The following is a 20,338-nucleotide window of genomic DNA, read 5'->3' as shown; positions in this document are numbered from 1 at the left end:
CAATCACCTGTCACCATTTTTGCCCTGACTAGGTCTTACCTTTCTATTACTTAATAGTTTTCTCTCAGTGCTTTTCCTTTCAAGCCTTATTTATTTCAAGCAAAATTCATATTGCTGTTATTACACTCACGAGACTGGGGATTTAATGTTCAGGCCAAGTGTATTTTTTCTTCTACATATGAAGACAAATCTCTCATTTAATATAAATATATAAAATAGAAAATGAATAGAAAATGTTCCTCTGTGTGACATATAAAATTACCAGGCTTGAGTTCAGGTTCTTTTTCAGCATGAGCCACCTGTTCTCTTTGCTTGGCCCTGCAACAAACCTTTCTCTGCCTAAAATAAAATAAAATAAAATAAAAATAAGACTAGTAGACTGAATAGCTAAGGATACTTGTATCATGCTTTGGAAACCAGAGTATTTTCTGTAAGGTTCAGACTTGTAAAAATTCATTCATTCATTCATTCACTGAAAGTGTATCCTTTTCCTAGTTTGATTTAAGTATATTGACAAAGAAAACTTGTGTATATTCAGGATATTCAATGTGATTTGATATTTATTCTCATTATTCAGATTTTAGCTGGAAAACTGATACCTAACCTCATATAGTACAACCTTTTCTACCTCATGGCAAAACCCTGTGTTATATCCCTTTACTGGTGGAAATATCTGTATCTATTTTCCCCACTTGAATCTTAGTTCCATGAGGACAGATATTTGGTCTGTTTTTATTTTCTGCCATATTCCCAGCTCTAAAACAATGCTTAGAACACAGTGGGTACTTCACCGTTGTATGGACTAATTCTGAGCCAATGGCTGCTCAGCTCAGCACTGGCTAGTCTTGAGGGGGGAGGCGCACTCTTAGGAAGACCCTATTCTCAAGGAGAGACAGAGCCAAGCTAAAGCGGGACTTGCACGTGGACTGGGTAGGGAAGTCTTAGCTATCTCTGAACCAGGACATGGAATTAGCAAACAGGATTTGCTGGTGAGGGAGAAGGCTGGAAGCTTCCCGGTGGTTAATAATAGCAGTCAGCCCTTACATAGTACTTCAGTTCAGTTCAGTTCAGTCACTCAGTCATGTCCAACTCTTTGCGACCCCATGAACTGCAGCATGCTAGGCCTCCCTGTCCATCACCAACTCCCAGAGTTCACTCAAATTCATGTCCATCAAGTTGGTGATGCGATCCAGCCATCTCATCTTCTGTCATCCCCTTCTCCTCCTGCCCCCAATCCCTCCCAGCATCAGAGTCTTTTCCAATGAGTCAACTCTTCACATGAGGTGGCCAAAGTATTGGAGTTTCAGCTTTAGCATCAGTCCTTCCAAAGAACACCCAGGACTGATCTCCTTTAGAATGGACTGGTTGGATCGCCTTGCAGTCCAAAGGAAAAACCAAAGTGCTCCTTACACCTTGAAACAGGGTTTCTCAACCCGGGCCTTGTTGACTTTCTCTGCTGTGAGAGGCTCTCCGGTGTGGGCATCATAGGGTGTTTAGCAGCATCCCTGGCCTCTACCCACAAGATGCCAGTAGTACCCTAGCTCCCAGATGTGATGATCAAACGTATCTCCAGACATTGCCAAAGGTGTCTAGGGAGCAGGGATGGGGGGTGGGGGTGAGCGGCAGAATTGCCTTAGGTGAGAACAGCTTCCCTAAAGCATTCTGACAACCTTCTGAGGTGGACATATAGTAAGTGAAGAAGCATTTGAACTCTCTACCTTCAGAGTTCACAGTCTACCACTGTGCTATACAGCTTTGCATTTGACCTTGATCCCTGGCTCTGTCTTCTGAGAGTCCAGCACTGCTCTGGGCCTGCTCCATCTCTTGGCCCTTCCATCAGGCTAACCAGACCTCCTGCCTCATCAGCCCCCTGAGCCGGGACTGGCTCACCTGCCCCTCATTAAGTCTGTAACTGCATCCAGAACTTATTTTTTTTGATAAATCAAAAGGCTTCGGAATGGTGGTCCTCCGGGGAGGAAATCTGGACATCTTTGCCCTTTCTTCAATTTCTTTATGGTTTACTATAGTTTTAACTCTGGAGCTCATTAAGAGGGGACCATTATTTTCTCATAGCTTCAGGCTTCTCTGTTTGACCTGGCCCTTGCCTGAATCTGGACAGTCTTGAGGGGAGATGTCTCCCCTCAAGCCTGCAGCCTGTACTTCAGGTTCCCTAGATGGCCTTGAAATAAGAGCTTGGACCTTTGCTCTCCGGGGTTTTTTCTCCCCGCTTTAACAGATAGTTTTGGGGATCCAGTATGTGCAAGGTCATTTGCTTTGCTCTGGGGAGACCATGGGGAGCTGGAGGCCAGCTGTGAGTCCTCCTACCTGCCTGCCCTCTTTCCCAAATCAGACCAGGCAATGGTATGTGCCTCATGTCTGGAGGCTGCCTGACTCTATCCAGGCTCTTCTGGAGCAGGTGAGCTGGCCAAGGACAATATCCTAGCTGGAGGAATCAAGGTGGCTAGCAGGAGATGGGTGGAGTGGGAGGAGTAGAAAAAGAGTCTGTGGTGCCTGTTGAATCTGGAAATCTTCCTGGTTGCAGAGCCCCAGGCGGGTGGGTTGGACCCGAGATCCAGAGGGAGCAGGAGAGCTAGCTCCCAAGGGCTGTTGGAGTTTGAGGATTTCTGGGGATCCCAGAGGAGGCTCCTGGGGGCCTGCTGGTGCTGGCTTACGGACCCCTGTTCCAGCTTGGGAGCAGGCCCTGGATTAGGGGCCATGAGGGGTGCTGGTATGGGAGGTGGGTCCTAGAGAGTGGTCCAGAGGGGGATAAAGGCGCCAAAGGCAGTCAGGACAGCAGGAAGCCTGATGGTTTGGGGCCTCTGGGTATCTTAAGTCTGTCTCTTCACCTGTCTCTATCTCAGCATCTTGTTCTCCATCTTTCCACCTGTCACTCTCTCACTGAGGCCTCCGGTGTCTTTCCCTTTCTGCTCCTGTCCACACCTCCATGTCTCCACGTCTCTCATTTTCTCCCGTCTCTGGGGGCCGCGCCTCAGTCCCCGCCCAGAGGCTGTTGAGATCGGGGGCGTGCCCGGGGCGGGCCACCCGTCCCGGCCGGCCGGCGGGGCGGCTTAAAGGGCTGGGTTGTCTGACTGTGCGGTCAGAGCCGAGGTTGCGGTTCAGGCAGATCTGGATCGAGGGCGGGAGGCCGAGACCCGCAGGGTGAGTGCGTGTGGGGAAGGGCGGGCTGTAACCTAAGAGGGGCGGCAGCCCAGCGCGGTAACCCGAGGTGCACCAGCTCTCGGGCTGGTACCACGGGTGCGAGAGGCTGAGCGCGGCGGCTGACGTGGGCACCGCGGGCCCCAGGGATCCCCAGGACCCAAGAGGGGACTGCCTGTAAGGGACTCTGGGGTGTGTGTGTGTGTGTGTGTGTGTGTGTGTGTGTGTGTGTGTGTGTGTGTATTCCCGACCGTATCTCCGACCGTCTGTGCATCTGTGTGAAGTTTCTCCTGTTGTAAGCCTAGGAGTCCTGGATACATGCTTCTCTCCGGGTTTCCATGCAGACCCAGATCTTAAGAAGGCACAGGCTCCTCATCAGGTCATTGTAGACGCATCCAAGCCCAGCCCTATGACGCCTCCTTAAGACTGATAGGGGTCACTGGGATTTCACTTCACCTTGTCTTAAAGGGAAGCCTGCATGCCGCTGGTGAACTTTTAGGCTTCTGGTTCCGCCTGGGTCACACACCTCGCAGGCATAGAGCCTCCAAGAGCCCCTCTATGAAAAGAGGATGCCTGCCTAGGTCCCCACAGTTGGCTGTGAGGATTGTGTGAGGTCCTGCTGTTGTTCCCAGCTGATGTCTGTCGTATAATAAGGAAATTATGTTGCCTTGTGTCCCAGGGGTCAGAACTGGCCCGCTTGGACCACGGGGTGGCTAGCCAGCTGGGAGCACCACAAGGCAACTGAGGCCCATCAGCTGATAAGTCTCAGGCTGGAGGTAGGAGGGAAACAGTTGGGGAGCTGGGATTTGAACAAACCAGCCCTGGCTGACCCCAAAATCCTGGGTACTTTCCGATGGCTGCCGCCTCTCGGTATAGCCCAGCTTGGGTTTCGGAGCAGTAACATTAGATCCAGACTAGTGTCCCGCCGTGACCTGAGTTTGTATCTGCAGAGGTGCTTGGATGACTCTGGGGACATTCAGAGACTGGGACCTCATTTCTCCTCCCTGGTAAGACATGGGCATGATTCTTTAAATCCTCGAATGGCAGGGCAACAATAATGAATGTGATGGCAGTACCAACCTCCATGAGAGAGACCTTAGATCAAGGACTTCTTGTCCTTGATCAAGCACTGAGCTGAGCCGATTAAAAATCGTGGAAATGTCATCTCAGCCCCAGGAAGTGGGTAATACGGTCCCTGTCTTTTGGATGAGGAAACAGGCTCCAGGAGGTGTACAGACACTCCCCTGAGGCAGAGCTTCATGGAGTCCTTTTCGAGGTGCACATCCAAGTGTGGTTACTCTGGATGGACAGAGACAACTGCAGCCCGGGAATGAGCTAGATTACTGGTGTCTTTTAAGCTTCTTTTTCTGTCAGGATTTCCTTTGGGCCAAAGTAACTGCAAGCAAATGCCTACAATATGCCCAAAGCTGTGTTGAGACTCCCCGACTTCACACCCTGAACTGCCAACTTGGCCCTGCCCTTGAAACTGCTCCCCTGAATCTCTTTCTCAGAAGCCCAGAAATTTGGGGGTAGGCCCCCTTCTGGCTCATACCATCTGGGGCTTGGCACTTTAGAAAAGTAAGAGTTGCACCTGGGACAGCCCTTTGGCATAGATGGGGGTCACAGGGGCAGACTGTCTTGAATACAGGCTGCGAGACGGGATGGAGAGCAGGGCTGGGATGTGAGGTATTGGGGCCAGTCAGTGTTGGGTACTTGTTTGTCAGGCCACTTTGTGGGTGGGGGCAGAGGTAGGATGCGTAGTACCTGTGGCTCAAGGAGAGGTAGACATATGGTTTCTGGTGGGTCAGTGTTCACATTGCTGCATTCCTTCTCAGGAGGCCACACGCCTTGAATGATGAGTCCACGTTTGCAGGCTGGGCTAACCTGACAAACCAGTGCTCCATGGGTGTGGGCTGGCTTTGGAGCCAGTCGCTGGCATCTCCATCTTCAGATAATGACCGCCCAAGTAGGGTGGGCGGGGTCACCTCTGCCACGGCAGACCGAAGGCCTTTCTTGGCTTCTGGAATGAGATTGGGGGCTGGTGCAGAGAGGAACCGGCGTGCCAGCATCCCACATGGTCTTGAGAGTGCCAGCTTTGAATTTCTCTCACTTCCATAAAATGCTAATAGAAATAGGAATAATGGCTGAAATTTTGCATGCTATGTGCCAAGCCTTATCTCACTGAAGTGTTCCAAACATCCTTAAGGGGGAGGTCCTGTTATTATTAACCCATTTTACAGATTGGAAAATGGAAGCTGAGGATGGGGACTGGGCCCACTCCAGGCTGCTTACTTGGGGAGGGGCAGATCTGTGATTTGAATCCAAAATGCATTTTGAAGGATAATGCAACCCCCTAACACCTCTTCATTTTATTTTTAATTTTTTTTAATTGAAGTACAATATATATACCGGAAAGTGCACATTCTAGAACTGGTGTTTCCTCACAGTGAAACATGTCACCAGCACCATATTAAGAAAAGGAATAGCTGCCTGCATCCCCAAATATGCTTCTCTGCTTTTTTTGTATTCTTTTTGATTATGGTTTATCATAGGATATTGAATATAGTTCACTGTGCTATCAATTAATTAATTTTTCTTAAAAAAGAGAATTATTTTTTTTTTAATTTAACTTTATTTCTTTTTAAATGGAGGATAATTGCTTTACAATGTTGTGTTGCTTTCTGTGATACATCATCATGAATCAGCCAGAGGTATACATATGTCCCTTCCATCTTGAACCTCCCTCCCACCTCGCACCCCATCCCTACCATCTAGGTTGTCACAGAGCACCAGGCTGAACACCCTGTTATACAGCAATTTCCCATTAGCTCTCTGTTTTACATTTGGTAATGTATGTATTTCAATGCTCCCCTCCCAATTCTAGACTTTACCTTTTAGAGCAGTGTTAGGTTTAAAGAAAAATTACCCAGAAAGTACAGAGCTCCAACACCTGCCCCCCACAACTCCCTTGTTATTAACACCTCTCATCAGCATGGTGCATTTGTTACAATTTATGAACCAATATAGAACATTATAACTAATCAAAGTCCACAGTTTAAAGTAGAGTTCATTATTTGGGTTGTACAATTCACTAATTTTCACAGTTAAAACAATTTTGAGTGGTCAATATGTGCTCAGTTCAGTTCAGTTGCTCAGTCATGTCTGACTCTTTGCGACACCATGGACTGCAGCACACCAGGCCTCCCTGTCCATCACCAAATCCTGGAGTTTACCCAAATTCATGTTCATTGAGTTCATTGAGTCGGTGATGCCACCCAACCATCTCATCCTCTGTCGTCCCCTTTTCCTTCCACCTTCAATCTTTCCCAGCATCAGGGTCTTTTCAAATGAGTCAGTTTTTCGCATCAGGTGACCAAAGTATTGGTGTTTCAGCTTCAGCATCAGTCCTTCCAATAAATATTCAGGACTGATCTCCTTTAGGATGAACTGGTTGGATCTCCTTGAAGTCCAAGGGACTCTCAAGAGTCTTCTCCAACACCACAGTTCAAAAGTGTCAATTCTTTAGTGCTCAGCTTTCTTTATAGTCCAACTCTCACATCTGTACATGACTACTGGAAAAATCATAGCTTTGACTAGAAGTACCTTTTTTGGTAAATTTATTTCTCTGCTTTTTAATATGCTGTCTAGGTTGGTCACAACTTTTCTTCCAAGGAACAAGCATCTTTTAATTTCATGGCTGCAGTCACCATCTGCAGTGATTTTGAAGCCCAAAAAGATAAAGTCTGTCATTGTTTCCATTGTTTTCCCATCTATTTGCCATGAAGTGATGGGACCGGATGCCATGATCTTAGTTTTCTGAAAGCTGAGTTTTAATCCAACTTTTTCACTCTCCTCTTTCACTTTCATCAAGAGGTTCTTAAGTTCTTCACGTTCGGCCATAAGGGTGGCGTCATCTGCATATCTGAGGTTATTGATATTTCTCCCAGCAATCTTGATTCCAGCTTGTGCTTCCTCCAGCCCAGCGTTTCTCATGATGTACTCTGCATATAAGTTAAATAAGCAGGGTGACAATATACAGCCTTGACGTACCCCTTTCACGATTTGGAACCAGTCTGTTGTTCCGTGTCCAGTTCTAACTGTTGCTTCCTGACCTGCATACAGGTTTCTCAAGAGGCAGGTCAGGTGGTCTGGTGTTCCCATCTTTTTTAGAATTTTCCACAGTTTGTTGTGATCCACACAGTCAAAGGCTTTGGCATAAAGCCTCTGAATAAAGCAGAAGTAGATGTTGGCTTCTATTACTGCTACTTCGGAGAAGGCAATGGCAACCCACTCAGGTACTCTTGCCTGGCAAATCCCATGGACGGAGGGGCCTGGTGGGCTGCATGCAGTCCATGGGGTCACATGGAGTCGCATGGAGTCGGACATGACTGAGCGACTTCACTTTCACTTTTCACTTTTATGCATTGGAGAAGGAAATGGCAACCCACTCCAGTGTTCTTGCCTCGAGAATCCCAGGGATGGGGGAGCCTGATGGGCTGTCGTCTCTGGGGTTGCACAGAGTCGGACACAACTGAAGTGACTTAGCAACTGCTACTTCAATATGTGCTCATATTGAAGCACATGTTGTATATAGTGTATATAATAGTGTAGGGTATAGAAAGTCAGAAAGTCCCCCAAGGTTGGAGAGGGAAAGGTGAGTCTCTCTTCTAGTCCTGCTCCAAGTTTCTCCAGTTTCCTTCCAGAGGCAGCCACCAGGATAAATTTCCCATGGGTCCTCAAACTTTGTATTGCACTTAAAAAATTGAGGCAAAATTAATCTAATATAAAATAACTAAAAATACTTTTGTGTTTAGTTATGCATTTATTTGGCTGTGCTGGGTCTTAGTTGCTGGACACAGGATCTTCGAGCTTCATTGCAACATGCAGGATGTTTTAGCTGCAGCATATGGAATCTAGTTCCCAAACTGGGGATCGAACCTGGGGCCCCTAGCATTGGGACCTGGGAATCTTAGCCATTGGACCACCAGGGATGTCCCTAAAATAACTATTTTAAAGGGAACAATCCAGTGACATTTAGTATCAATACATTCACAATGTTGTGCAATCATTACATGTATCTATTTCCAAAACATTTTCATCAGCCTGAAAGGAGATCCCATACCTATTAGCAGTCACTTCCCCTTCCCCACCCTCAGCCCCTGGCAACCACGAATCTGCTTTCTGTCTCTATGGATTTACCTACTCTGAATATCTCATATAAATCGGATTATACAATACACGGGCTTTTGTGTCTTGCTTCTTTCACTCAGCATGATATTTCTGAGGTTCATCCATGTTGTAGCATGTGTCAATGCTTCATTCCTTTATGTGGCTGAATAATATTCCACTGCAATGGCCCCCCACTCCAGTACTCTTGCCTGGAAAATCCCATGGATGGAGGAGCCTGGTGGACTGCAGTCCATGGGGTCTCTAAGAGTCGGACACGACTGAGCGACTTCACTTTCCCTTTTCACTTTCATGCATTGGAGAAGGAAATGGCAAACCACTCTAGTGTTCTTGCCTGGAGAATCCCAGGGACGGGGGAGCCTGGTGGGCTGCCGTCCGTGGGGTCGCACAGAGTCGGACATGATTGAAGTGACTTAGCAGCAGTAGTATAGATACACCATGTGATATTTATCCACCATCAATTGATGGACATTTGAGTTGCTCCCATCTTTTGGTGGTTGTCAACAGTGTTGCTATGAATATTTGTACACAAGTATCTAAGTCACTGTTTTCAATTCTTTTGGCTATACACCTCAGGCTTCCCTGATAGCTCAGTTGGTAAAGAATCTGCCTGCAATGCCGGAGACCCTGGTTCGATTCCTGGGTTGGGAAGCTCTGCTGGAGAAGGGATTGGCTACCCACTCCAGTATTCTTGGGCTTCCCCTGTGGCTCAGCTGGTAAAGAATCTACCTGCAGTGCAGGAGACCTGGGTTCAAATCCTGGGTTGGGAAGATCCCCTGAAGAAGGGAAAGGCTACCCACTTCAGTATTCTGGCCTGGAGAATTCCATGGATTCTATAGTCCATGGGGTCACAAAGAGTCAGACACAACTGAATGACTTTCACTTCAGTAGGAGTGGAGGGTCATCGGGTGATTCTGTATTTAACTTTTTGTGAGACCACCGAACTGTTTCCTACAGCAGTTGCAGCACCTCAAAACTTTTTGTAGCACCTTCTTTTGGGGGAGGGGCATTAGACTGAAGTGCTCTTGTTTGAGGAACCCAGCTGAAAAAAGTAAAGGAACTCCTCACTGCACCCATTTATTGAGCTCTTCCCATTAGCATCAGATGGACCTCTTTCTTTTATTCCCATTATGTGGATGAGAAAATTGAGGCTCCCAGGGTGAGAACCAGTTAGGGACCCACAGCATGTGTGTTTTCTTCTGCAAGGAGTAGAGCTGATGTCTGCTCTGGGAAAGACTGCAGCCTGTTCCTGGCCTGGGGGATGATGAGGTGGGGAACAGGGTTTCTCTGGTCCTCCCTTTCCAGCAACCCACCTGGAGCAGGGACCTCTTTCCCAGAGATCATGCTTTATCTTGTTCCAATTTCTTCCCATTTCAATTCAGGAAGACATTTCGTTGGTTGGGATATCAGCTGGGATTTTCCTGGGTGGAGGAGGGGGCTTTTGCTGCAACTCCACTAAAGAACCCCTCAATTACCTCTGAGGGTTACTAGAAAAATGAAAGACATGCCTGACTGTGAAAGCCGCCGCATACAGCAGGTACTCAACAATTCTGTCAAGAACAAAGGAGGGGAGGTGGATGATTGCAGTAAAATGAACCGTTAGGGGCAGGGCTGGGCCTGGAGGATGAGGGGAAGTCAGCATGGGCAGAGCTGGGGGAAAGACATGCCAGGTGGAGACAACAGCATGTGCAAAGGCTCAGAGGTAGGAATGAACTTGGCCTGTGGCTGCAGTGGCCAGAGTTGAGTGAGTCACGGGGGAAGTGGTGGGAGACACAATTGGAGGGGGTCAGTAGGGACAGGCTATACAGGGCATTGGGATCCATGGAATTAGCCTGAATTGTTTTCAGAGTAAAATAGGGGGACCATAGGAGGAAGGGGAAAGTCATGTCTGATTTAATTTTAGAAAGAGCCTTCTGGCTGCTGTGTGGAGAATAGACTGCTGGCAGACAAGGATGGAGCTCAGGGGACCAATGGGAGGAGGCTACCACAGTGGTGACATAGGTTGGAAAGATGCTGACGGAGAAAAATGAACGGAAGTGAAGGATGTTTAGGATGGAGCTGACAACAGATTGGATGGAGGAAGAAGGAGGGAGGTAGGAGGTGAGGTGAATCTGAGGGTCTGGGGGGTACCTTTGGGGGAATATCCAGGAGTTGGCTGGCCCTACTGCGGGGCACTGAGACAAGGGAGGGACCTCAGAGATGGGTCTTGGCAGCCAGGGGAGGGGTTGAGTCTCAGGAGGCATGCAGAGAAGGTGAGGAGAGGACCACCCAGGCCCAAGCTCTAAGGAGCACCAGCATTTACAAACCGAGTGAGGAAAGCAGGGGCCAGGTCCAAAACAGACTGACAAAGGGGATCTTTGTGGCTGAGGTGGAGAATGGGCAGGGTTCACCTCCCAAAGGGCTTTGGATGCCAGGGTTGGGGAGTGGGGAGCCATGGACAGAGTTAGACCAAAGGCATGACAAGCCTTTAGAACGGTTGTGTGTATGGTGGCTGGGATGGGAGGCAGACTGTTGGATGTGGCCCAGGTGGCCTGTTTATATATATATATATATATATATATAACATTTTATTGAAATATAGTTACTTTAAGGCTTCCCATGTGGCACAGTGGTAAAGAATCTGCATGCCAAGCAGAAGATGCAAGAGATGAGGGTTTGATCCCTGGGTGGTGAAGATTCCCCTGGAGAAGGAACTGGCAACCCACCCCAGTATTCTTGCCTGGAAAATCCTATGGACAGAGGAGTCTGGTGGGCTACAGTCCACGGTGTTGCAGAGAGTTGGACATGACTTAGTGACTAAACCACCACCATAGTTACTTTACAATGTTGCATTTGCTTCTGCTGTACAGCAAAGTGAATCAGCTATATTGATACATATATGTAGATCCACTCTTTTTAAAATTCTTTTCCCATATAGGTCATTATAGAGCACTGAGTAGAGTTCCCTGTGATATACAGTAGGTCCTTCTAAGTTATCGATTTTATATGTAATAGTGTGTATGCTGCTGCTGCTAAGTCGCTTCAGTTGTGTCTGACTCTATGCGACCCCATAGACCGGCAGCCCAACAGGCTCGGCCGTCCCTGGGATTCTCCAGGCAAGAATACTGGAGTGGGTTGCCATTTCCTTCTCCAATGCATGAAAGTGAAAAGTGAAAGTGAAGTCACTCAGTCGTGTCCGACTCTTAGCGACCCCATGGACTGCAGCCTACCAGGCTCCTCCATCCATGGGATTTTCCAGGCAAGAGTACTGGAGTGGGGTGCCATCGCCTTCTCCGAATAGTGTGTATATGTCAATTCTAATCTTTCAATTTATCCCATCCCCCTTCCCTCTGGTGTCCATCATTGTTCTTGTTCAATCATGATGTCGTATCTGACTCTTTGTGACCTCATAGACAGTAGCATGCTAGGCTTCCCTGTCTTTCACTATCTCCTGGAATTTGCTCGGACTCATGTCCATTGAGTCGGTGATGCCATCCAACCATCTCATCCACTGTCACTCCCTGCTCTTCCTGCCCTCAATCTTTCTCAGCATCAGAGTTTTTTTCTAATGAGTTGGCTCTTCACACCAAGTTGCCAAAGTATTGGAGTATAGTACTGGAGCTTCAGCTGATGTCCATAGGTGAATATATTGAATCCACACCCCACCCCCAGGAGTCTTGGACCTGCCAGTATGGTGACCTTGACCCCAGCATTCCACTCAAGACTACACACAGGAGTGGTCAAACCTGATGGACTCAGAGATCATCTCTTACAGCCACCCCCATTTCCAGATGGGGGAACTTGGGGTGACAGTTAAAGCCAGGCAGTGGAAGAGTCAGGATTAGAACCCAGCTGCTTACAGTGTGTGTGTGTGAGTGTGTATGTGAGTGTGTATGTGAGTATGTGTATGAGTGTGTGTGTGTGAGTGTGTGTGTGTGTGTGTGTGCGTGCACACACTTGTTTAGTAAGAAAGCCCCCTTTGTCCCCCTAGGTTCCACTTTTCAATCTGGCCTTTGTGAAAGCCTCTCAGATATTCCTCCTCTGAAAGGCCTTCCTGGACCACTGCTGGACATGACTGAAGCAACTTAGCATGCATGTACTCAACCACTAGCTGGCTTCCTGGTATCGCTGGGAAAAATCATTAGCCAGTGAAATCAGTAAAGAAATAAATACCCATGGCTACTTCCTGCAGAGCAAGTCATGGGAGTCGTCCATGGGAGAGGTGGCCCACAGTAGTGGCCCTAATTTAGAGCTTGTGCCTGGGACTTGTGATTTGGAGCTCTCTGTGTTTCATTAGTGAGGGTTGCTTACTCCCCACCCTTTCCTCTTTCCCTTCTTCTCTACCTCCTCAGCCTTCCAGAGGACATATTGCCTACATCAGTCTGTCTGTATTTTTAAAAGAAAAAATTTTTGATGCTGACCATTTTTAAAGTCTTTATTGAATTTGTTACAAAATTGCATGCATGTGTGCATGCTCAATTGTGTCTGACTCTTTGCAACCCTTTGGACTGTAGCCCACCAGGCTCCTCTGTCCATGGGATTTTCCAGGCAAAAATATTTGAGCAGGTTGCCATGCCCTCCTCCAGGGGATCTTCCCAACACAGGGATCAAACCCGCATCTCCTGTGTCTTCTGCATTACAGGCAGATTCTTTACCTGCCGAGCCATTGGGGAAGCCCCTGTTACAACATTGCTTCTGTTTCAAGTTTTGGCTTTTTGACTATGAGGCATGTGAGATCTTAGGCCCCTGACCAGGGATTGAACCCGCACCCCCTGTGATGGAAGACAAAGTCTTAACCACTGGACTGCCAGGGAAGTCCTTGTCTGTATTTTTGAAAGGAATTTTAATTGTGGTAAAATACACAAAACATTTACCATCTTAATCATTTTAAGTGTATAGTTCAGTGGTATTAAGTACATTCACATCGTGGTGAAATCGTCATCACCAACCATCTCCTGAATTTTACATCTTCCCTAGTTAAAACCCTGGATTTGTTAAACACTAAATTCCTGTTCCCTCCCCCAGGCTCTGGTAACTATCATCCTACTTTCTGTGTCTATGAATTTGACCCCTCCAGGGACCTCATTTGAGGATATCATACATTATTTGCCCTCCTGTGTCTTGCTTATTTCCTTTAGCATAATGTCATCAAGGTTCATTGATGTTATAGCATGTGTGACAATTTCCTTCCTTTTAAAGGCTGCATAATATTCTACTGTGAGGTTTCCAGGTGGTGCTAGAGGTAAAGAACCTGCCTGCTAATGCAGGAGACATAAATGATTAAGGTTTGATCCCTGGGTTGGGAAGATCCTCTGGAGAAGGGCATGGCAACCCACTCCAGTATTCTTGCCTGGAGAATTCCATGGACAGAGGAGCCTGGCGGGCTACGGTCCATGGAGTCACAAAGAGTGGGACATGACTAAAGAGACAGCACACACACATGCAATATTCCACTGTATGAATGGATCACATTAAAAAACAGTTTATTTTGTGTTTGGGTGTAGCCAATTAACAATGTTGTGACAGTTTTAGGTGAACAGGGAAGGGATTCAGTCATACATACAGTGTAGCCCTTCTCTCCCAACTCCCCTCCCATCCAGGGTGCCACATAACATTATGAGCAGAGTTCCATGTACTACCCAGTAGGTCCCTGTTGGTTGTCCGTTTTAAATACAGCAGAGTGTACATGTGAATGGATCACATTTTATTTATCCATTCTTTAATCGACAGATGGGTGGGTTGCTTCCACTTTTTGCCTATTGTGAGTAGTTCTTTCATGAACATGAGTGTACATATATCTATCTGAGTCTCTGCTTTCACTTCTTTTGAGGATCTACCCAGAAGTGGGATTGCTAGAACATATGGTAATTCTATGTTTAATTTTTTTTTGAGGAACAACCATAATCTTCTCCATTTTCCATTCTCTCCAGCAATGCATAGGTTTCCAGTTTCTTCACATCCTTGCAAACACTCTGACTGGTGGAAGAGCCAGTCAGTCAGAGCCCCTAGTGGGGGGCACCCCTGGCAGAGGTGGGGGAGGTGGAGGACACAGGTGAGAACTTGCACTGCAAGGTTCCTTTAGCTGTGCTGTCCAAGGAGGTAGGGGCACAGAGGGAACCCTTGGCTCATAGGACAGAGTGGAAGAGACCTATGAGAGCAGGACTTGAGCATTTTGAGCAATTGCCTTGATGTTGTCTGACATCCATGGGCCCTCAAACGTGAGTGAAGCTGGCCTTGGTGGGGGATTCAGGGGGCCTCTGCCTGCTCCCTGTCCCCCTTGAATTAGAGGCAGTGAGCTTGAATTGTCTTGACAATGGAAAGAATGGCAGGGCTTGCCTCCAAGGATTGCGTTAAGGTTCCAAGAAATAAGGTGCCACCCAGATGGCATGTAGTACGTGCTCCACACCAGCTCACTGTGTTACTAATATTACTGCTACCCACCCACGCTGCTTTGGTTTCTTCAGGGCAAGGATTTGAGTGCAAATAGTTTATTTGAGAAGTGATCACAGAAGAGACCAGTAAGTGGGGAGGAAGTGAACCCCAAAGAATTGCAAACGGGGACTCAAACAAATACATATACATCCATGGTCATAGCAGCACATATCACAGTAGCCAAAAAGGTGGAAACAGGGACTTCCCTGAAGGTCCAGTGGTTAAGACTCTGCTTCCAATGTAGGGGGCAAGTGTTCGATCCCTGGTGGGGGAACTAAGATGCTACATGTGTGGCCAAAATGAAACAAAATAAAACAAAAACCATCCTAAATCTCCAACAGTTGAATGGATAAACAAAATGTGCTACATTCTTACAAAGAACTATTACTAGCAGTACAAGAAATGAACCACCGATACATGTTACAAGGTAATGAACTTTGAAAACGTGCTGAGTGAAGAAAGCTACAAAAGATGTAAAAGGTTGCAGCGTTTGATTCCGTTTGTATGAAATGTCCAGAACAGACAAAAAGATTAGTGATTGCCAGGGGTGGGCGGAGGGGAGAGTGGACTGCTGATGGGGACGGGGTCTCCTTTTGGGGTGATTTGAGTCTGAGTGAACTCCGGGAGTTGGTGATGGACAGGGAGGCCTGGAATGCTGCGATTCATGGGGTTGCAAAGAGTTGGACACGACTGAGCGACTGAACTGAACTGAACTGAACTGAAGTGTTTCGCAACTAGGTTAGAAGTGGTGGTTGCACAGCGCTGTGAATGCCAGTGACTTGCTCACTAAAAAAAAAAAAAAAAAAAAGGTTTTATATCATGTGGATTTCACCTCAATTAAAGGTTGAAGAGGGAAGTAAGACAGGGGAAAGGAGGTAACTTATAAAGAAAGTCTTTCTCGTGGGCAGCTGGAGTCCTGCTGGAGAACCTTAGTAACACATGTAGAACCACATATCGGTCATTGCACCAGAAAGAAAGAGCCGGAGCTCATCAGTCATTGGTTAAAACTCATCAGCAAAGCTCATCAGTCATTGGTTGAGACTCATCAGCAATGCTCATCAGTCATTGGTTGAGAGCTCCTTTCAGAAGGGAGGAGGGGAGGAAGTTTGTTTTAATTTTCTAACACTCTGGCCAGCTGTGCATTGGCAGGAAGGATGCTCTGCAAAGTCAAGGCTGAGGGCATATAGAAGGGCCAGCTGGGTGGAGCTCCTCCTCCTTGGGGGAGGAAGCGTCCTTGGCGCCTGGGACTTACATGTATTAGTATGCCAGGCATATCATGCTTCGGTCCACAGGTCATTGTGTGTATATGGCACACCCATGGCCGGAGGGTGGTTCCCACCTTCACTGACCCCCATCCCATGTGTCCCCCCCCCCAGGATGCTGCCCATCACAGAGCAACTGCTGCACCTCCTGGGATTGGAGAAGACGGCGTTCCGTTTGTATGCTGTGTCCGGGCTCCTTCTCACCCTGCTCTTCTTCCTCTTCCGTCTGCTGCTGCAGTTCCTGAGGCTCTGCTGGGGTTTCTATATCACCTGCCGCCGACTACGCTGCTTCCCCCAGCCACCCCGGCGCAACTGGCTGCTGGGCCACCTGGGCATGGTGGGTGTGGCTGGGCAGGTTTGCCGGGTGGGCCAGGGCAGGTACAGGTATTCAGTAAGGATGATGGCCCTGCTGGCTTCCCTTATCCCCTCAAGAATCTGGTTGGAGCCATAAACAGACCCATTTTACAGGATCTGAGTGAGACTGAGGTTCAGAGAGGGCAAGCAGTTTACCCAAGGTCACACAGCTTGGACGAGGCAGAGCTGACTCTAAAGTTCTCTCTATAATTCCGGGCTATTGCTATAGCAACAGGCATCAGTGCTTATGAAATCCCAGGAAAGGAGAGTGGGAGGTATCCTTGTAGACTTCATTGCTTCACCTGAACCCAGTGTGGTTTCATGAACTTGCTCATTCTCTTTAATGCTGTGGTCCCAGGTGAGGATTTCAGCCCTTTTCTTTCATTTCTTTTCTTATTTCACATATATATTCCAAGTATTAGTTCAGGCACTTTATACATATTAACTCATTTAGTCCTCTTGACAGTCCTAGAAGGTAGGTCCAGCAACTATCTCCTTATTTTTTTTTTCTTCTGGAGAATACTGTGGCACAGAGAGGTTAGGTTAAGTAGCTGGCCCTCGGCCACACAGCTTGTAAGTGGCAGAGTCTGGGTTCAAACCCGTGCTGTCTAGTCCCAGTACGCCTGATCTTAGCTCTCTACTCTTGCCCATCTGGCTTCTGGATGAGAAAGGCTGGACTTTTCTAAATGCACTTCAGAGGTTGTAAGAGAGAAATTCAGACTCCCAAGGGTGCCAAGACTGGGGGGCCTCAGAGTCCAGCCCCTATTTCCCTGCTGGACTCACCTGGTTCCCCTTCCAGCCCTAAATGAAGCTGAGGGACAGCTTCATTGTGGAGACCTTCCGAATTAAAGCCTTATGCTGAACTTGGAGGACTTTGGGGAGGCAGTTTGGGGCGGTGGTCATCAGCATGGACTTGCCTCTCTCGACCATGAGCTGCCTGTGTGACCTTGAGAAGCTTCTTCACCTCCCTGTACTTCATCTGCATTGTGGAAATAGGATCATGCCTGATAACCCCGTGAGAGTGTTCCAACGATTCTTGAAGTCATTTCTGTGGCATGCTTGGTTCTGGGCCTGCTACACAGAGGTGGGTGTCTGCTCTTCACTCCGGGGTCCTGCAGAGACTGAAAGGAGCAAGTGATTCTAGATGTCTTTTAGATACTGCTTGGAGTAAGTGTCTCAGGAGAAGGAAGGAGGAAACACATGTCCATTCAATAGTGCAAAATACATTCATTTTACTTAGTTTTGGGAATTACCTTCCTGGAGCCAGCACTTACCAAGTTTTGCCTCTTTGTACCTGAATCATCTCCCTCTCTTCTGTTCTCCAAGCCCTGCTCAGGCCTCCTTTCTCCTCTTTTGCTGTTCCATGGTCTAGACTCCTTCCTGGGCTTCTGCCTTCCTTCTCACCCCTCTGGTTCATCCCTCATCCAGGCTCCAGAAAGATTCCTGAATCCCACCGTGCTCCTCCCCTGCTCACACACCCTCCAGGCTCCCCACTGCTGTCCTGAGAAACTCCTAACTCCTCAGCTGGAGTTCAAGTCCCTTTAGACTCTCACCCTCACCCTCCTCACCTGTTCCATGGTTTCCCTCTAGTCTAATAGAATGACTTCCTGTTCCATGAACAAGCTCTGCCTTTCCATCTCCATGACCTTTGCCAAAACTGCCCTCTGCCAAGAATATCTTTCCCTGTCAGATGAACTTCTGCTCATTTTCCATGCCCCATATCCAGCCTTACTCCAGGAAGCCCTCTGGCATGATGGTGGTCCTGAAAGTGATGGCCAGGCCCTGCTGCCACGGGTGGTAGGCCAGGGCCAGCTCTGAAGTTCAACCTCGATCCCATGGGCCCATCCTGGGGCTGAGAGATCTGGATAATGCCGTAGTCTCCCTTGGGTGTGGACAGGCTCAGGGCTGAACTTGACCCAGAAGGAGAGGCAGAAATCAGAGAAGAGTCATTCATTCATTCTAAAATTTCTGGGCCCTGCCATTCACCAGGCACTGGGTTAGGTCTTTTGTATTTGAGCTCTCCCAGTTCTCACAGCTTATGAGATAGGGATGGACCTGCCCTACATTTTGGATTTGATCTTTGGGGCTCAAAGAGGTCGAGTGACTTGCCCAAGGTCACACAGCTGCTGAGGATGGGTTTGAGCTCAGATCCACCTGATACTGAGCCTGAAGAGCTCTGCCTCATAGAGCATGTTGGTTAAGAGCAGGTGTTTTGGAGCCTGGGGGGCCTAGGTTCAAATCCTGCCTTCACCACTGTGGCAGGTGATGCCACTGTCTGTTCACATCCTCTCTGCCCATTTCTGGCTGCAAGGAGCTGACTTGCCTGTGTTCTAGGGCTTTCTCTAGCTGTAACCCACTCTGCCTGGGTGGACTGTTAGCTTGTGAATTAATGCCCCAGGATAGCCCTCAGTCAGTGACTATGGGCCTAAAGGAGCTGGTATAAAACATCCCTGCCCCCTCACCCTCAAATGGTTGGTGGGTTGATCCTGAGATGGATGTCCCCCAAGAGGTCCCCAGTGGGAATGAGCCCCAGTTGCCCATGGGGATAATTCCCTTGCTGATTCTTTACTGGCTGCCTTTCTGTCTATCTCACTCCCCCTCTCCTTACCCATGTTTTGGGGGATTACCCTCCCAAGTAAACTGCTTGCCCTAGAACCCTTGTCTTTCTGCTTCTAGGGGAGCCCAAATGAAGACAGTCCCTTACTCACCTGTAACTTAACACAAGTCATTTGACCCTACTGAGTAAAGTAAAATGGGGGAAATAGTAGCATCTACGTGATAGGGTTTTTGTGTGGGTTGAACATACGAGTATATGAAAAATGCCCATGGCAGTGCCCAACACTGCAAACATGTGTATGTGTTAGAACAATACCAGTGATATTTTATTACAAACAAAAATACTCAATAAATGCTAATCATTATCATTATTGTGTTTGCTGTTACTGGTTTTATTTCTTGAGCACCAGCTGTGTGTCAAGCCCTGTGCTAGGACTCATTCATGTTGCTGTTTCATAAATTGTCTCAATTGTCCTCAGAAGGGGAGTTGATTCCCTCCCCCCCGCCCACCACCCCAGTTTTAAGCTGAGGGAATGTAGGCTCATCGAGGTGCAGCAGACTGTCTACAATCACACAGCCCTTCCTGGTTTCTTTTGAGGGCTTTCTTTTGAGGAAGTGGTAGGAGGGAAGGGCCAGGGGAAACCAGGGCTGGGTACCATCTCACGACCTTTCTCTACCACCACCTACAGTATCTCCCAAATGAGAGAGGCCTCCAAGATGAGAAGAAGGTGCTGGACGACATGCACCACGTGATCCTCGTGTGGCTAGGGCCCGTCCTGCCACTGGTGGTTCTGGTGCACCCTGACTACATCAAGCCACTGGTGGGCGCCTCAGGTAGGCAGGCTGGGCCTCTGATTGATGAGTAAACCCTCAACTCCCACAGCCTACCAGGGTTTCTAAGTAGGTAGGCTATCCAGAGGAAAGGCTGTTTGAGTAGGGCTTTGAAGTATGAATAGGAGTTTACCAGAGCTGACTCACAGATAATGAGAACAGCAAGGGAAAAGAGGTGACAATATCTAAAAGTCCCAGGAACTTTGATAGGATGTTCACTCCTCAAAGTCAGAGCAAACATGTTCAGATAGGCAGTTGTTTTGCCTAAGCTTTTGTTAAATGGTTGTTGCTTAATTTTAAGCCACGGCACTCCCATCACTTGGGTTCTGACACTCCCACTGTGGCTATCCAAATCTGCAGCCTGTTCTGTTAACCTAGGCTGACTGGTGGAGAGGGAAAAGTAGAAAGATTGCCTCTCCCTTCTGCATTCCACATCTATCCCAGGGTTAGGATTCCCAAGTGCTCCTGGGGAGCACTTGCTCAGCCTTCATTATGCAGCTGGAATAACCCCCTCCTCCTGGAAACCTCCCTTGATTCCCTACACAGACCATAGCTCTTTCCTCTGAACTCTTCCATTCTCA

At 47.9% G+C, this 20,338-nt stretch overlaps 1 protein-coding gene across 3 annotated transcripts in view; it reads left to right on the top strand.

The window, feature by feature from the left end:
- The first annotated feature begins 2,967 nt into the window (after positions 1 to 2,967).
- CYP4F22 (cytochrome P450 family 4 subfamily F member 22) overlaps positions 2,968 to 20,338 on the top strand; it is a 35,678-nt gene continuing 18,307 nt past the window's right edge. Inside the window, exons 1-3 of one of the 3 annotated variants that reach the window (XM_002688557.5) lie at positions 2,968 to 3,159; positions 16,131 to 16,353; positions 19,616 to 19,760. In XM_002688557.5, the coding sequence (XP_002688603.1) occupies positions 16,132 to 16,353; positions 19,616 to 19,760 (367 nt within the window). In that variant the 5' untranslated portion in view covers positions 2,968 to 3,159; position 16,131. Of the gene's footprint in view, positions 3,160 to 11,748; positions 11,963 to 15,962; positions 16,354 to 19,615; positions 19,761 to 20,338 lie in introns of those variants that run through there. The other 2 variants (XM_059888515.1, XM_024994824.2) reach the window with 2 other exon arrangements.

This window comes from Bos taurus, chromosome 7 (genome assembly GCF_002263795.3).
Source record: "Bos taurus isolate L1 Dominette 01449 registration number 42190680 breed Hereford chromosome 7, ARS-UCD2.0, whole genome shotgun sequence".
Taxonomy (NCBI): domain Eukaryota; kingdom Metazoa; phylum Chordata; class Mammalia; order Artiodactyla; family Bovidae; genus Bos; species Bos taurus.
This window is presented reverse-complemented; position numbering and strand designations above follow the sequence as displayed.